The sequence below is a fragment of the Panthera uncia genome, chromosome C2, assembly GCF_023721935.1.
Source record: "Panthera uncia isolate 11264 chromosome C2, Puncia_PCG_1.0, whole genome shotgun sequence".
In the NCBI taxonomy this organism is placed as follows: domain Eukaryota; kingdom Metazoa; phylum Chordata; class Mammalia; order Carnivora; family Felidae; genus Panthera; species Panthera uncia.
In genome coordinates this window covers 128,476,152-128,494,386 of record NC_064810.1, presented here as the reverse complement: position 1 = coordinate 128,494,386, position 18,235 = coordinate 128,476,152, and the positions used below count along the sequence as shown (strand labels likewise).

General features: G+C 43.1%; 1 protein-coding gene across 3 annotated transcripts in view; it reads left to right on the top strand.

Annotated features, from left to right (window-relative positions):
- The window catches only part of NEK11 (NIMA related kinase 11), a 278,031-nt gene extending 265,468 nt beyond the window's left edge, over positions 1–12,563 (top strand). For all 3 annotated transcript variants that reach the window (XM_049629822.1, XM_049629821.1, XM_049629823.1), the window contains one exon: positions 11,707–12,563. In XM_049629822.1, coding sequence (XP_049485779.1) covers positions 11,707–11,977 — 271 coding nt within the window. In that variant the 3' untranslated portion in view covers positions 11,978–12,563. The remainder of the gene's footprint in view (positions 1–11,706) is intronic.
- The last annotated feature ends 5,672 nt before the right edge of the window (positions 12,564–18,235 follow it).

Sequence of the window (18,235 nt, the reverse complement as noted above, 5' to 3'; positions counted from 1 at the left end):
TCTATTGGTTTGCTCTTGACAGTGGTTCCTTATTATTCATCTGTTTTGCACAGCCCCCAGCATGCTATGGTTATAGCAGGGCTCAGATCATGTCAGTCCCCCAATGGCCACCCATTGCATCAAGATGGAGGACTCCTTACGGATTCCTCCAGGGCCTGCCCCTGCCTAACCATCTGTCTTCGCATCCTGTCATCTCCTCCTCCAGATCAGGCCCGAACCACTACTGCCTTCTTTTCTTCCTTATAGGGCTTATGGTGACAGGGCATTTCCTCTTCCCTTTGTTGGGAAATTCTCTTCTCCCACACCCTGGGAGTCGTGCAGGGGTCACTTGTCCTTACCATTCAGGTCTCCCTTCAAATGTCCGCCCTGCTCCCACCCCTCAGAGAGGTCTTTCTTAATTACATTAGCAAGAGTAGCCTCCCTCCTCCAGTACCACCCTAGCCCCAGGCAAAAGGGGGATACTGGGTCTGTGCTATAGAGGGTACCAGTATGGTCATCCTCCAGCCATATCCTTCCCTGTAAAGCAAGGAGACCATGGGGCCAAGGGGACTTGCATACTCAAAGCCTGTTTCTCCTCTTCTACACCAAGCCCTAGTTACCCGGGGCCCTACAATTCTTTCCTCCAGAGGGCCCCAAACCCATTTGCAGAATCTGTGGGCCTCTACCTCAGAGGGCCTCTACTCTCCTCCCATGAGTGGTCTGGGCTGCCCCTAAGGCTCCCCTAACCCTGAGGCAGATCACAGGAGGGCTATCTGAAGAAAGCATAGGTGAATCCTGGACATAGGGGTAGAGGTATCAAATGTGTATGCAAATCGCCCCCTCACAACCAGAAACAGAGCCAGACTAGACGACAAGGGGACAGGCTGACATCCGGGGACAAAGGGCCAGGGGCGGGATCACCCCTTCTGCCCTATTCTGATGCAGAGCTCTGAGGAGTTTGAGAATGCTGAATGCAGACCTGGCCTTCCAGGTCTTTAGAAAGTTAATTTGGGTAAGAAGTAGATCATATTTTATTGAACAGTTTGTTAGCTTGGTTCATAACTTTTCATCATTTGGACATGCTTGGGCCTCTGTTTGTACTCTCGCCACATCCCCACAAATGTTTCCTCTGAAGTGGGGGCCGACCCAAAAAAGGAGGGTGCTGGTTCACATGACAGGGCCTGGTGGTCAAAAGGGGGCTGGCACCAACCATCGTTTCTACCCCCACTCTTCCTAGGGGTCCAAACCCTTTTCTGGGCAAGCCACTCTGTCTTCCATTTCCTTTTCATTTTATTTGCAGCACTGATAAAAACCTTGTTTCCTTGTTTAATATCTGTCATCTTCCCACTAAAATATGAGTTCTGTGAGGCCACAAGCTGATGGCAGCGTTCCCCGCACTTGGCATGTACCAGGTGTTCATTAAAAATGTGCTGAACGAACAAGTCGGGTGCAGCCTGGTGCCAGGACCACACTGGATGTGAGAGTGACTTAGAAAGACTCTTAAGGGAAGGGAAACAAAAATAATATAGAAACGGGGGGGGGGGGGACAAAACATAAGAGACTCTTAAATATGGAGAACAAACAGAGGGTTACTGGAGGGGGTGTAGGAGGGAGATGGGGTAAATGGGCAAGGGACACTAAGGAATCTACTCCTGAAATCATTGTTGCACTATATGCTAACTTGGGTGTAAATTTAAAAATAAAATGAAATTAACAAAATAAAATAAAATAAAAGAAAGAAAGAAAGAAAGAAAGAAAGAAAGAAAGAAAAAAAAAAAAAAGAAAAGAAAAGAAAAGAAAAGAAAAGAAAAGAAAAGAAAAGAAAAGAAAGACTCTGTCCCCAAGGCTTCAAGACTCATTGGGGAGCCAACCTGAAAACAAACAAAACCCTTTGCTTTTAGTTTTTCCTCAAGTGGTTAGTTAGTCAGAAAATAAAACTGTAAATGTAGCCATCATCAGGGAGCTTCTACTGGGTAGAGAAGCGATCCGCAAGGCAAGTAAGCTCCAAGGAAGGGAAGACACTTTTCTGTTAGCTTGTCTAAACAGATAAGGGATGAGGGAGCTTTTCAACCTGATGACCTACCAGAACTGGTGGGAGCTCATTCCTTCTCTCTCCCTGAAGAGAAGTTGCTTGCTGTTTTTCTGGGAGGGGGGAGCGTGTTAAACATTTTTTGCTGCTCCACTAAAATGTCCTTTGGACCAGGAGGCTAACATCCCCTCAGCTGCTGCTCTCTGCCTTATTTAACTCGCATGGCAGACGGTGACATCTGTCAAACAGCGCTGATTTGGCCATCCCTTCCCTCCGAGGTGCTGAGGGCCTCTGGAGCTCTCCTTCTCCAAGGCCTCACATGGGCAGCAGGGAGGGGGGCTTTTGGCAGCTGGGGGCAGACTTCGGTTGCTTTCCAGATGGCCCCGTGTGTCAAGCATGAAGCTCAGTCCTTTCATCTTTATCCAGGGATGATTGTATAGGCCCCATAAAGCCATTCGATTTGAAATAGGGATGAAGTATAATAATACTGAAAGCTACACTTGATTGGTGATTTATCTTGAAAAACAACAACTAAAGATCACAAAAGTGATCTTATACTTTGCAAAATTAGGTTACAATTTCATTATGTGCTAATTCTTGGAACAAACCCTGGAGATGCATACATTTTAAGTAAAAATATATGGTATCACCATATTCCTTTTCTACTTGGTTTTCAAAGCATCTATTCATTCATCCAACATGTGTTTATTGTGTACTTATTATATACCAGGCACTGTTCTAGGTAATGGGATCAGTGAACAAGAAACATGAAAATAATCCGTGCCCTATGGATTTTATATTTGGTAGTGGGGGTAATGACAGATGGTAAAATATTAGGGAAGAACAGATTGTGCTAGAAAGTAACAAATGCTAAAAGAAAAAAATACAAAACAGGGAAAGATAATAGTGCAGAATGGGGGTAAAAGTTACATTTCTAAAAAGGGTGGTCTTGTAGGTCTCTCTGAAAAGATCACATGAGGGCACAGACCTGAAGAAGATGAATGAGGGAGATATGGATATCTGGAGAAAGAATATTCTTGTCAGAGGGAATAGCAGGTGCAAAGGCCCTGGGGTGGGATGTGCCTGAGGTATTCAAGGAAGAGCAAGGGGCCAGTAAGGGGGAATGGAGTGAGGTGGGGAGGAAATGAATTTGGAGGAAATGAATTTGGAGAGCATGGTGGGAAGATCGTTCGGGATATTGTAGACCACTGGAAGGACCTTGACTTCACTCTGAGTGAGATGGGGAGCCCAAGAAAGTGTTTTGAGCAGAGGAGTGAAGGGATCTGACTCATTCTGACTGCTGAATTGACAACAGACTATAGGGGAGCAAGGGTAGGAGCAGAAGATCAACTGAGATGCCATTGCCATTGCAACAATCAGGTGAGAGAGTGTGGTGGCTTGGACCAGGGCAGATGTGATGGAGATGGTGAGAAGTGTGGGGGTCCTGCATACATTTTGAAAATGGAGCTGATAGGATTTACTAACCGGTCTGGTTATGATTGATGCTGGACTACTGGAGTAGGAGAGAAAGTGAGGAACCAGAATGACTCAAAGGTTTTTGGCCAGAGTAGTTGGAAGGCAGGAGGAGCTGACATGAACAGAAATGGGGAAGGCTGCAGCATTAGGATATTTTGGGAGGAAGCTTGGAAATTCAGTTGGGCATGACAACTATAAGATTTCTACCTGTTGTTCAAGTGTAGATACAAAGTGAGCAGAATGTTCAGGGCGTTCTTTCTTGAGTCTCTGGAAACTTAATTCACAAGTTACTTCCTTTCCCTATGAGGATCCCTTATTTCTTACTGAATACAGGGAACAAAGCCATAGGGATGAATTAACAACTAGGCACCTGAAAGTAACAAGATACTATTATTACCAAGGCATTTTTTTTGGACCCAAGAGAAGAGCAAAGCTTCTTGAACTGGTGTAGCTGGAGCTTTCTAATAATGTCCCAAAATAATGGAAAGTTCTACTCCTATCTTTCAGGCTAATATATAAAAAGAGAGATAGCCAGAGGGTGGGAGTCAGTAACTCCCAGAAGCAAGGGCAACACAAAAATGAGGGACAGTCTACAAAATAGTCATTGAAGGAGAATAAAGAGACATGATAACTAAATAAAGCACGTGATTATTTTGATCTGGATCCTTTTGTAATAAGGGGCGTTATTAGACAACTGGGGAAACTTGAATGGATTAGAGGATTAGATGACAGTAATGTATCAGTGTTAATTTCCTGATCCTAATGGCCATTCTGTGGTTATGTAATAGAGTGTCTTTATTTGTAGAAAATACACACCAAGTATAAAGGGGAAGGGGCATCAGGTTAGCAACTTATTCTCAAAAGGCTCAGTGAAAAAAAGGGTTCTTTGTATTATACTTGTAACTTTTCTCTAAGTGTGAGATTGTTGCAAAATTAAAATAATACTTAAAATGTGAGGACAGGGATACCTGGCTGGCGTGGTTGGTAGAACATGAGACTCTTGATCTCGGGGTGGTGAATTTGAGCCCCAAGTTGGGTACAGAGATTACTAAAAAATAGATACACTTAAAAAAATAAATTTAAAAAATGAGGATATTTTTGTTGGGCATCTTCTTCCAAGCTCCTGAGAGAGATAGATAATTAGAAGGCACACAGAGCAGTCAATATTGATGGGTAAATAAATAGATGAGATAAAATATATTGTTTGCAAATTATAAGTAAACAGGAGAGGAGGTCAGTCAGTAAAGGAATTTGAAGGATGAGAGATTGAGTTTGAAGAAAATAGGCAGGGGAGAAAGTGCTCTCTTGTGGTTTAATGAAGTTTTTAGCTGGGGAATCAGCCAAACACATGTTGGAGGTAGGCTCCAGGAAGCTGGAGCTCCTTCAGAAGCCTGGGGAGGCTTTCTCTAGCTCCCCTGTGTCTGCCATCCATCTGGGCAGGACAGAGATCCAGCCCAAAGAGCACTGGCCTGTAAATGAAGCATCTGGACTAACATGACCTTTAGGATCCCTTAAATACTTAAAAGACTTTGAACAAGAGAATAAAATTGATTAAAGATGTGGAGCATAGGAAAAAATAGATGAGAAAGAATGAAAACATGTTGTTCTTTTTATTTGAAAATATGCATTTGTTTTGCTTTTTTTTTTTTTTTTAATTTGAGATACCCACCTAATGGAAGGGGTGGTTCCTGCCCCCTGTCTCTCCCTCCCTCCCTCCAGTAGAAAAAAACAAACTTACAGTCTCTTCCTTAATTTGAACTGCATAAGGAGTACTCCCCTCTCTTCTCACATCTTAGGTAACAGCAAGAGTCCCCTTAAATAGAATTTTCTATTTTATGATTTCTAAAATACTCAGATGCATCATTGCAGAGATATTACAGCATGTTTTCTGAGTGTCAGAATAAATTTACACTGAAATATTATAATGCTAGAGTACCTATCACTTTTCTTTTGACTTAAAATGAGTTTGTTTATAGCATGCCTCACTTTTTCATTGACCCGTAATTTATTTAGAATAAAAAAATTTACAAACACAGTACTATTTAATCTATATCTTTGTTACAGATCCCTATCAATTGTACTGTGGTCAGATAACTAGAGTTTGTATAAAGTCAATTCTTTGAAATATGTTGAGGCTTGAATTGCTGTCTAGAATATGGTTAGATTTTGTAAATGTTATGAAAGCCCGGAAAGAATGAGGGTTCTCTAATTGTCAGGGAGGGAGAGGGTCTAATATATGTTTATTACATTTAGCTTATTAAGTATATTCAGGTTTTCTGTATCACTACTAATTTTTTTAAAGCTTCACCTATCATTTGTAACTGAGCAAGGTGTATTGAAAACCGATATTATGGGGACATTTCTGACTATTTCTCCCTGTAGTGATTTATATATTTTGATTCTACTTTATTAGATGCATACTAGTTTAGAATTTTTTTCTTCCTGGTGAATTAAACTATTTTATTATCTAGAGGCATTTTTTATCCTAATAATGCTTTGTTTCTTAAAATCTATTTTGTCTCATGTTAACATAGCTATCTCCAGATTTCTTTTAGTTATTTGCCTGGCATATCTTTTTTTAAATGTATTTGTCTACTCTCAACCTTTCAATGCCCTTTGTTTTAGGTGTATCTCTTGTAAACAAGCCAGATTTGGGGTTTTAGTCAGTATTTATCCATCTACATGTTCAGTGGTTATGAACAACGGAGGGTGCATAAGTCACAAACAAAATAATCCTTACAGGGAAGGTTAGCTTTGCCAGGGTCTCCAACCAACTGTTGCGCTCAAGATTCTACTGCCCAGGGAGGACAGAGCAGAAGGCAAGCACCATTTACAAAAAGGGGTCTGAAAGTCACATGTCCTCTGGAGGTAAGGGTGCCACATGTCACCCAAGCATCAACAGTGCAGCTGTCTGCCTCTGTAGAGAGATCTGTTCTGTCTTTGCCCACCAGATTCAGAGACAGCCATTTGAAATACTAGATGTGGAGAGGAGGGGCACAAAATCCATCCTTGATAAAGTTTCCTACTGCTCATTAGTGCTGAATGATCACTAAGACCACAGTATTAATGGGGAAATACATTTGCACTGTTCTGTTCCTGCAGTGACTCATACATATTTGATGTTCAGGGATTTCTTATATTCTATAAAATCATTTTCAAGCTTTCCTTAAACTATGCTGAAGAGTAATCTATGTTCTCTTAATGCTTTCTGCTAAAATAGGTTTTTATGATTATTCCTACAAAATTACTTTTTATTTTTACTTCCACTCTGCCACTGGCTCTCTTGTGTCTTTTTTTTTTTTCTTCCAAATTCATTCAGAGAAGATAAAAATATTTAAAATAGTGTCTTAACCAGGGGTAAAACTACAAAACTGCTTAAAGTCTGCAGTTAAACTGAAATCGGACTATGGTGCAATCCACCATCAGGAAAGCAATGGTAATGTTTGTGGTAATAAAACAATGGCTAATAAGCATGTGGTAGGTGACAGGTACTATGCTAAGATATGTGTGTCTGTGTGTGCACGTGTGCATGTGTGTAATCTGCACTTAAATATGAAAATTCAAGGCTCAGAGAGGTGGCCCAAAATCACATGGCCAGTGACAGGTAGAGTCAATATTCAACTCCAGGGTCTCTGAATCCACAGTGATGAAAAGTGAGCCCTGGAGAGAAATTACTGCAATTCATGTCCCAGCTCCACCTCTTAAAAATTACATGACAGTGGGCAAGTTATTCGATATCCTCTTATATCTCAATTTCCTCATCTGTAACATGGAAATAACAATATCATATCCATAGGATTTAATGGGATGATCTGAGGAGATGCTCAGAATAGATCCTGGCACATAGAGAAGATTCAGAAACTGTTAGTTGTTGTGGTTTCAGGGGACATTTTGGGGCTTCTTTCTCATCAACAGGTGAAATTACTGGTCAGATTCTAAAGTTTCTTTAACATTTGTTATGGTCATCTGGTTCTCACACTTCTTCACACGCCCTTCTCACATGCCAAACTGACTCACTGGTTTGCCAGCACTCCCACTATTCGCTGCCACCTGGCTTCCCTCCACCTGTTATGGCCCAAGTGAGATGGTGTCTTCTCCTCCTCCATGGGGGGTTTTATTTTCCCAACTTTCATAGCATTTTACTTATAATTAAGAGTTCTTTTTGTCACCATATTGAGGTTGAGTGAAATACCCTTTAGATATCCAGTTGGTGGTACCAACTGGGCAGTTGATTCACAAGCCTGGAGTTATAGGTGAAGGACAGGGTGGACGTACCGGAAGTCCTCGGTCTATAAATGGTATTAGAGACTCTGAAATGTAGAGGAGGAAGAGGCAAAGGCCAAAGAGGCTAAAAAGAAGCAGACGGCATAATAGGAAAAACTCCTGGTGAAGGCAGTGTTACCAAAAGCAACAGAAGGAAGGGTCTGCAGAAGAGAGCAGTCAGCTGTTGAATGCACTGAGATGTCAAGATACATACAAAGATGCCAGGGGAATTGGCCACATGAAGGTCATTACAAGAGTAGTTTATGAAAGGAAGGAGGACTAAGGCCCAAGAGGAGTAGACTAAAAGAGAGTGTGCAGTCAGAAAGTAGAAACAGCAGCCACACGCAACCCTTTCAAGAAGCTTTGCTAGCAATGGAGGTCAAAGTGATAGATCAGGAAGCAAGTGAACTGATTGAGTGTGGAGGTCAAGAGAAGCTTCTTGTTTAAAATTTTTTAATGTTTATTTTTTTGAGATAGAGACACAGAGCATGAGCAATGGAGGGGCAGAGAGAGAGGGAGACACAGAATCTGAAGCAGGCTCCAGGCTCAGCTGTCAGCATAGAGCCTGATGCAGGGCTCAAACCTACAAACCGTGAAATCATGACCTGAGCTGAAGTCAGCCACTTAACTGACTAAGCCACCCAGGTGCCCGAGAAGCTTCTTGTTTAAGAAGCTTCTTGTTTAAGATAGCTGTTGGAGGGAAGGCCACTGGGATGGTGACAGAGGCTGAGATCCAAAGCACTCAGAGAGAGGATGGTCTTTTACAGGAGCATGGATGGTCCCTTCACTAGGGACAGAGGGAAGGCCAAGTAAGTGGTGATGGATTCAGGGAGGTGGGTAATTTGGGCACTGAGAAGATGGGGAATCTCTATGTGTTCATTTCTATTTTCTCAATGGGATATTAGGTAAAGTCATCCCCTGGTGGGATTTAGCAAGTTGTAGAATAAAGAAGGTGTGAAATAGTTACTTCGAGCCATGGAAAATAAGCATACCAGAGAAGTATAGTAGAATCATGGGCAGTGATGTGGGCCATTTTGAATTATGATCAGTAATTATTTAAATGGGACCTTTTAGAGAATTGGATATTTCTCTCCTGGAATGTTTTTGTTGAGGTACAGGCATAAGTAAGTAGATGTCTGGATTTAATTTACAGCTTTGCTAGAGGAGTCTGACAAAGGAAGAGGGGAGTGAAAGAGTCAAGGGTGTTAGCTGACAGGCCGAAAGACTGCAGGTGACCATGAAGTGGAAGAGCTGGAGTAAGTATGGTGGAAGAGTATAAAGAGATGGTTGTAGAGCATAAGGCTTGAAACTGATTCCAGAAGAGGCAGGGTTCTTGGTGCCATGGAGGTCAAGGGAATGATTGTGGGGGTGGACAACTGAGGAGGGTAAAGAAAACGGTAATTGGATATGAGAACGGCCAAAGTCAGAGAGACCAAGAATAATGATACCACAAGAATGGTGAGAGGAGTAGGGTATGGGAGAAAGAGGGCGGGTCGCCGAAGTCATCCATGCACGGGGGGAGTGACAGGGTTTGCTAAATGTCAGCAAAAGGCAAGCTTGGGTTTCTAGCGTTGAATGAGGTGACTAGGGATGTGAGGCATCCTGGGATGGGTCCTGATAATCTCCAGGCAGAAGGTGGGAAATTGATTCAAGCCGGACAGCCCAGGGCCTTAGGGCTGTGGATCCCCCCAGCACTTGGAATTACAGGACCTGTGTTTGAGTTTAAGCCCCATCAGCCACTAGCTGTGTGAGTTTGCAAAAGCCAACCTACTTATTCTCATCCATCAAATAGAGATAGATGTTCAATGACTTGCCTTGTTCACAAGGATCATTTGAAATAATGAATGTAAAAGTATTTTACAAACTCTAAAGTACCGTTTAAAAGTAAGTTAAAATTTAAAATGTATGTATCTTAACATTATAATTTCTAGCCTCTAAACTAGATACATTTGTCTGCCACAATACCTTTGGCTTGTGTTCTGGAGATTGCAGTGTTGAATAGTACTGATCAATAACAGCTTATAAAATGAATTAGAGCCTGTGACTAATGCCTTCACTGGTTACTGTCAGCATCACCATCAGCACTGTCTAGCAATAATGCTTTGAAAATTCTAGGAAAAAAATACCCCAAAAACTCTGACCTTTCATTTCACCAAATCCACTGAAATGAAGAATAAAGAAGCATTTCTTAAGGTTAAAGTCGTAAGAATATTTATACATTTTTACCTAATAATTCCATTCTCACAAACTTTTTTAAATCCTTGAATCCAACCCAACGTATATACAGAAAAGTACAGAAATCACAAATGCCCATATGACTCTTCACAGAGGGAACACACTCCTGTAATTAGCCTCACTCCTAGAAATGTGATGCCTGTAAATATTCCCCTGGATGAAAAAGCTTTGTTCCTAAGGATGTTCACTCAGTGTTACAGTGAAAAACACTAAATTTTTGGTGGAAGAATGACTAGGTAAAAGTCGGCACATAAATTCAGTGGAACAGTATGGAGGCATTAAAAATGACAGTTTTGAACCATAGAGTGAAATTCATAAAACTTGAATGCCCTTGAGTCAGGTGGGTCGGTGAAACATGAGAAGCAGCCTGTTTTAAAATGATATGAGGAAGGTGGGCACAGGACAGTAAAGAAATGGAGAATGGGGAGCACAGGCTGTGCCTAGACTTCCACATTAAAAGGCTAAAAAATAATAACAAACCAGAAGAACGTAAAGCATAATGCTGACCAAACAAAACATGCCCTGGGCCTAGTTTTGCTCACAGGCCTTTAGTCTGTGACCCTAGCTGGAGGTCGAGGGAAACGCAGGCAAAATAAAGGTAGCAGGTGTGACATTATTATGATGATGCCTAGATTGTGACCACGAAAGGACAAGGGCCAGAGTTGAGCACAGAAATACAAACATGAGTCTTGGTGGGAATTTGGCCAAATGCCCTCACCCCTTTAAGCCTCATTTTCTCCATCTGTAAAAAAAGGGGGGGCGAGGGGCACCTGGGTGGCTCGGTTGGTTAAGCATCCGACTTCAGTTCAGGTCATGATCTCATGGTCTGTCGGTTCGAGCCCTCCATTGGGCTCTGTGCTGGCAGCTCAGAGCCTGGAGGCTCCTTCGGATTCTGTGTCTCCCTGGCTCTCTGCCCCTCCCCAGCTCATCGTCTGTCTCTCTCTCCTTCAAAAATAAATAAACATTAAAAAATGCTTTTGATAAAAAGGGGGGGAGGGGACTTTAAAAATGCCTCCTGCCAGAGCTGTTGTAAAGGTTAAGTGCATAGGAAAGTGCCTACCTTTCCTTTGCCTCTTCCTCCTCATTGTTATTATATTGCTCTCATTAATATTATTAATATTAATAATGGGCTTTCTGACTTCATATCCCACTCTCCTCTTCCCCCTTGTTCTCCTGACTAGCCACACCAGCCTTCTTGATATTTCTCCAACATGTTTCAGCCTCAGGGCCCCAGTTCTCTCCCCCCAGTATTGGCCTCACTTCATGTGGGTCTCTGCTCAAATGACACCTCCTCACAGGGGACTGGCCAGCTCCTTGCCTGTCTGTCTGTCTGTCTGTCTGTCTGTCTCTCTCTCCCTATCACCTGGCTTTATTGTTCTTCAGTGCACATAGCGCTGCCTGATATTTTATTGCATGTGTATTTTTTAATTTCTCTGCTTTTTCTCTCCCTAAAAGGGAAGCTCTACGAAGTCAGGAATTTACCTAATGTGTCCAATGTCGTATTCCGAGTTCCTAGAAGGCACCTGGTGTATAATAGACATTCAAGAAGGGTCTCTTGAACACTATTGAGTGTTCACAGTAGAGCCATCACATCTTATTTTTTCCCTTTATTTTCTAATCTCAGAGCCACAATGTGATCTGTGTAATTAATGATTTAAAAAGACGTTTCTTGTGGGCGATTTGAATGCATAACTCTTTTCTACCTCTTCTAACTTGTATGGCAGATCAGCCATGCAGAAGCTGGGAGCACAAGTGTTTGAGGAGGTCTATAACTACCTCAAGAGAGCAAGGCACCAGAATGCCAGCGAAGCCGAGATCCGGGCAGCTCTAGAAAAAGTGGTGCCTCATGCCAGTGACTGTTTTGAAGTTGACCAGCTCCTGTACTTTGAGGAGCAGTTGCTGATCACAATGGGTAAAGGGCCCACACTCTGCAACCCACACCAACAACTGCCAAACGCAAGCAAGTTCAAGGGGACAAATCCATTCAGCACATAGCTGGACTCCGTTATGGGAAATGAGTACGTAGCTGGAGTCACCATCTCTACTTTCAATTCCTTATCAAGAGGAGGGAGTCCTTTAGAGAGTAGTAAACATATCTGCCTGTACCTGGAACCCCGGGCCAGTTGGTGTTTGGTCTACACTCTGAGGTGAGCTTCTGGACCAAGCGTGGCTTCCTGAACAGCATTCCCGCACTCGTGCCCTCAGGGCTTCCAGAGGGTTGGACCTCCCCGTGATGGCCTGGAGAATCATCTACTCTTTACCATTTCCACTTGGAGGACAGGCTCGGTGCCTGTCTGCTTTGAGTCACAGTGCTCTGTGGCCAGCTGGCTCCTGAAGGTCGCTGAACACTGGCCTCCGACACACGGAGCTGCTAACCAGGAGTCACAAATATTTGTTTCAGGTGACCCATTTTGGGTCCACTTTTGCCCTTTCCTGGCTAACAAGCAAGATGTGCATATATATAAGGACCTGGACTAAAAATCCAAAAAGCAATTCTCTTCTGTGATTTATTCTCCAAGCTCATCCATGGAGTATTGAAGACATTTATTCTAATAAATATATTTCCCATGGTTATAAAGTAAATCACCTATTTTATCTTTTCCTTATCTAGAAGCATATTGATGAATGTAACACATCTATGTAATAATTATTCCCCAGAGCAGCTAACATTGGATTTATTTGGTGCCTGTCACATGCCAGTGCTGTGCTCTGAGCTTACAAGTTTAAGGACCTTACGTCATTGGATCTTTTCACTGATGAGAGAGATGGGGAGAGAGAGGAGACATTATCCCCCTCTTTTAGCTGATGTGCTTATTTACTCAGTTACCAGAGCTGAGCTGAGCTGTCACCCCAGGTCTCTCTGATGCCACCACCCATGCTCTTAACTGCTACGCATGTGGGTTTTCAACCAAGAGGCTACATCAGACTTGCATAAGGAGCTTCTGAAACATGCACATGTGTAAACATGGTGTTAGAGAATTATTCTGACACTTGTCAAAACAGTGGAGAAGACTTTATTCAGAACTATTGCAATAGGGGAGAGAGACAGGGCTCAACTCCAAACATAGCACAGAAAGCTGGAGATTTATAACCAGGGATGGGATGGGGCACAGCGGGACTCTGGGGATATAAAGTTACTAGGAGAAGACATCTAGAGTAGGGGAGACTTTTGTCACATTGACTTAACAGGACTCTTGCTGAAGACAGGCCGGGGTGATAAGATATCAAGGGTGGTGATTCTCAATAAACTGACTTGACAGGATTCTTGCTCAGCTGGACTCAGCAACCTGAAGATAGGGCCCAGGTGGAGGCCTAGCCAAAAGAGTGCTCAGAGGAGCCTGTCTGAATTTCAGTCAAACAGAGAACCTTTGGCCATCTCCAGCCCCACCCCCTCCTTTCTCTGGGTAGGTACGTGGCCCAAGCACATCTCTGTTACATAACTACCTGGTGAATCTGATGCACAGATTATATAGTGTTCAGTGTCCGGCCTCTGCTAACAGTTGAAGAAACTGAGGCAGAGAGGCCTGTGGCCTTACCCACCTGTCGTCCACATGCCACGCCCCCAGCACGATGCAATGCCTTTTAGACTAGTCGGTGTTTCTCAAATTTGAGCATCAGGATCACCAGGAGGGCTTGTTAAAACACAGATGACAGGGCCCACCCCCAGCATTTCTGATTCAGTAGGTCTGGGTGGACGCTGAGAATTTGCATTTCTCACAAGTTGCCAGGTGATGTTGACACTCCTGGTGTGAGAACCACACTCAGACCCTTCTTCCTGTTGTGTCCCCTGTCTTTATTTGGAGCAGCACTCTGGCCTGCTCTCCTTGGGGCTAATTCATCTCACGAACATTTCTGAAGGTCGTGTGAGGACTGGGAAGAAGGGCCCAAACACTTCAGATGCCCCACAGTGAATACTCTGAAGAGGCAGCGTTTGGGAGAGAAAAGGTCAAAGTGTGACTAGGCTTCGGGGAATCTGATGGGGTCAGTTCAAGGACAAGGGAGCACGGCCACTGTGCTCTAGGTCCCATTCCCACCTCTGCCCAGCAGCCAAACGAACCACGGGGTACCTAAGTGAACCTCTGCCATGCTCAAGGGCTTGTGAACATCACTCCTCTGTGTTCCCTCAACTCCCAACTTCACACTCTGGAGGGGTGTTGGGGCCGGCACAGATCTTCACTCTGCCTCTTCCCAGAGCTGATGGCGCCCATCCCCACCCCTGCATGCTGTGCAGTTGTTCCTGGTTGGCAGGTGGCAGTCATGTTGCTTATCTCACAGCTCCTGTGTCTGGGACAGGAAAAATAGGCCTCAAGCATGGGCTCCTTCCCGGAGGCGGAATCTGAGACTTTGCAGAATTCTGAACTTGATATGTTGTTCAAGCCAAAATCCAGAACCTGTGACCATTGCTAGCATAGAACACTGAAGATCAGGTTTGCCCTGGGAAACCCGGGACATTGCCATCATGGTAACAGGGAGGAGAACTCACCTCCGAGAAGAGCTCCTCGAAGCTCCCGTATCCTTTTATGACCAACCTGATTTCAAATGGATCTAGAAGAAGGAGACAATAGTAGCAACTTATACAAATTAATAAAAGTTTCAGAATCTTTTCACTAATGGTTTTCATAACATCAGAACAGAATACTTGTGTGAGTTGCTGGGTCAGAATAAGAAATAGCCGGATTTCAAGTAGCCTCTACCATCTCTCACCGATGAATGTGCCCAGGGAACAGTAGCCTGGGTTTAAGAACATGTTGTTTGGGTCATAGCTGTAGCCTATAGGCTCTGTGGCTGGGGCCTACAAGTTGAACTGACAAAAAAAACCAGATTGACAGCAGAAAAAGCATACAAATTTTATTTGATGTTAATATTTTTACATGGCAGAAGGGGGCTTTCCAGGAAGAAGTGAAAACCTCAAAGCTCTGAGAGCTTATATACCATCTTGACAAGAGGAATAAATTTGTAGAGAAGTAACAAGACAAAGGAAGGGGATTTAAGCTCCTAAGGGAGGCAAATTGTGGGACAGTAACGAGGAAATATATGGGGGAAACTAATGGAAGATAAAGGTCATTTTAGTAGGTTTGTTTGTATAATCCTTCTCAGGGTTGACACACCATCTCCAATGATAAGAATGGGCTTTTCTGGCTCAGGGAAGGCACTTTTCTCCTAGGAAATGTATGGTTTTAGGCAGGAAGGGGAAGGCACAAAGCTTTTCCTGCATCTGCTGTTTCTCACTTGTTTTCAGCTCAAAATAATCCTTATATCAAAACAGCTTATTTTGGGGGTGGTATATCCTGGCCCCCAACAATGTTTAGAAAGATAGGTCCAGACTGAAAACATCTTATCCTCCTGAGATTTATGCTATACATTATATCAGCTTTCAAAAAGAGAAAGCTGGGGGTGGGGGGGAGAGTGGGAAATCCATCTTGGATCATGACTCCATGCCTTATAAAAGAAACTCATTCAGGTTCACTTTTCATTTGGTTTACTGGGAGTGAGGGCAGTGGTGCAGGATTTAAGATGACTAGAAGAAAGTACCTTTGTATTATTACTATTGGGAAAGTACTTTCTCCTTCAGTCAGACTCAGTCTGGATTTGGGGTGACTCCCAGGTTGGTATTAACCACTAACCAAACTGCAAGATGGTGGGTGGAAACTGGCTGGAGATTAAAGAAGTCAGAAGGTGTTTGTTAAGAAGTAGTCACAGGTATGAGAGAATAAAGGAACCCTGCTACCTTGCTCCTTTGTAAAATATATATCTTTATTTCACGAACACCAATTGACCTTTCTGCTTTCTATTGATGCAGAGGAAATGCCATCAGCTATTTTGGATGATGCGGAGATAAGGCACACACAGGAGAGTGATGGAAGTTAATTATTTAATGTATTTGGGGCTGAGGCCAGAGCGAAAGCTCTAGGTCTATTATAAAGTCCAGCCATCACAGTGGGCTCAGGATAAAGGAGGCTGACAAATTAAACAGTAGCTCCAGGGGGGAAACACCCCACTCCTCCTTCAGGATGATGGGATCACTAGCTAATGTGTCAGAAGATGGGGCCAGGACACCCAGAGGATAAAGAGGCAAAAAATGAAAAATGAGGCAAAGAGAAGGGCTGTGGGGGAGGGGAGGGAGACAGTGGAGGGGGCAGGGTCGGACACACCATGAAGAGGGTTTTAAGATGCTTCTGCCACAATCTGCGTAAGGAAACAAACAGAACTTAATACCATACGACTTGGATTCTAGATGCCCTCTTCCCCCTTGTGTGTGGTCTAGGCCAAGTCATTTTCTCCGAGCCTTTTCCTGCTTTTGTCTGAAGACTGCTGTTCAGAACAAGTAAGATAATGTAATAAGCAGAATCACATGAAATTGGCAAGGAGGTTTAGTGTGATATGTGGAGATGCTTTCAATCTGGAAGATTCCCGTAACTTTGGAGAAGGAATCACTAGCTTTCTTGTCAGGCTCCTTGATATCCCATCATTGGAGATTCATCCCTTAGGCTTCTAAGATTCTACTACTACCATACAAACACACCCCAAAAAGTATACATTTTTAGCCATGTTTAGCCAGCTCGACTAGAATTTAGCTGACAGTCAGCTAAGAGCTAATAGGGCCATGAAGGCAGCAGCTCTGGAGAGGCAAGCAAGTGGGCTCTGAGACCAGCTCTGAGTCCACACAATGCTGCAACACATTTCACATTTCATTACCCTGCCCCGTGTGACCCCAAAGCAAGCAACGTTACCAGTACCCTTAGGAAGCTCAGTTCTTCCCTAACTTCAGAAGGAAAATCAGAAATCTGGTCCAACAAGTGTGCATTATAAAATAATATATTCATTAGGAATGTCAGAGTCATTAACATTTATACAGAATTGAAATCTTCACTCCCATAGGAATATTTTCAAAGTAGATTTGTAAGTTTAGATTCGGAGACAATCTTCCAACAGCTAGAAATTTTTTTCTCTCTAAAATATTGTGACCTTTTCTTGCTCTGAAAGATTGAACTTTTGAACTTTTGGTTCCAATTCGCCCCTCCCTGGACCCCTGACTGTTCCCTTATAACTTCATAGGTCTTCCCACCCCCACAGGGGGAGTAGATTTCCCTACCCCTTGACTCTGAGTTTGGCCATGGAACTTGTTTTGGCCGAGTGATCACTAGGAGCAGGAAGCATGCAGGGGCACTCCATTATGTTCTCTTGTGCCTCTGCCCTCACCAGACAGCCCACCAATCACAGGGGAAGGATGAGGGACCGGGAGCAGAACCACCCCAGCCAACCGGTAGAGTCACCCCAGCCAACAAAGAAGGCAGAAGCACTCCAGACAATCTGCAAATTCTTGCACCAGAAGCAAATGTTCATTGCTGTATGCTCTACTCAGTTTTTATGTTTATTACACTGCATTATTATGGCAATAAGCTAACCAATACACCCGATATCGCTCTCTATCCCTTAACACTTTTTATCAAGTCTTTGGGCTTCCTTTTTCTTGGCACTGATTTTTAGAAATTTGGGTAAAGTTTACTGATAATGATTTAGTGGTTTCTCAGAAAAAAATGTGTATACTCTTTTTCAAAAAGGTGAACCACGAAATGTCTTTCCTGGCTTTCAGCATGCTTCCAGACAACGCTGCGCAGGAGTGTGGAGCCTACGAAGACCACTTCATCTGCAGATATGGTCTCATTCTTCTTTGGATTTTACATCAACATGTGTTGAGTTCTCATTCCAAACCAGGCATTTAGACACACAATTTTGAATGATAAGCATTCAACAGGCAACAGAAACAACCCAAATGTCTGTTGACAGATGCATGGGTAAAGGAAATGTGGCATATTTATGAATATACACAATGGAATATTATTTAGCCTTAAAAAAGAAGGAAAACCTGCCATTTTTTACAACATGGATGAACCTGGAGGACATTATACTAACTGAAATAAGCCAGAAAGACAGATACTACATGATCTCACTTATATGTGGAATCTAAAAATGTCAAGCTCATAAAAGCAGAGAACAGAATGGTGGTTGCCAGGCTGGGGTTAGGTTGTCAGATGTTCATCAAAAGTTATGTTTGGGGCACTTGAGTGGCTCAGTCGGTTGAGTGTCCGACTTCAACTCAGGTGATGATCTTGCAGTTTGTGAATTTGAGTCCTGTGTCAGGCTCTGTGCTGACAGGTCAGAGCCTGGAGCCTGTTTCAGATTCTCTTTCTCTCTCTCTCTCTCTCTCTCAAAAGTAAATAAACATTAAAAATAAAATTTATAATGTTTTAG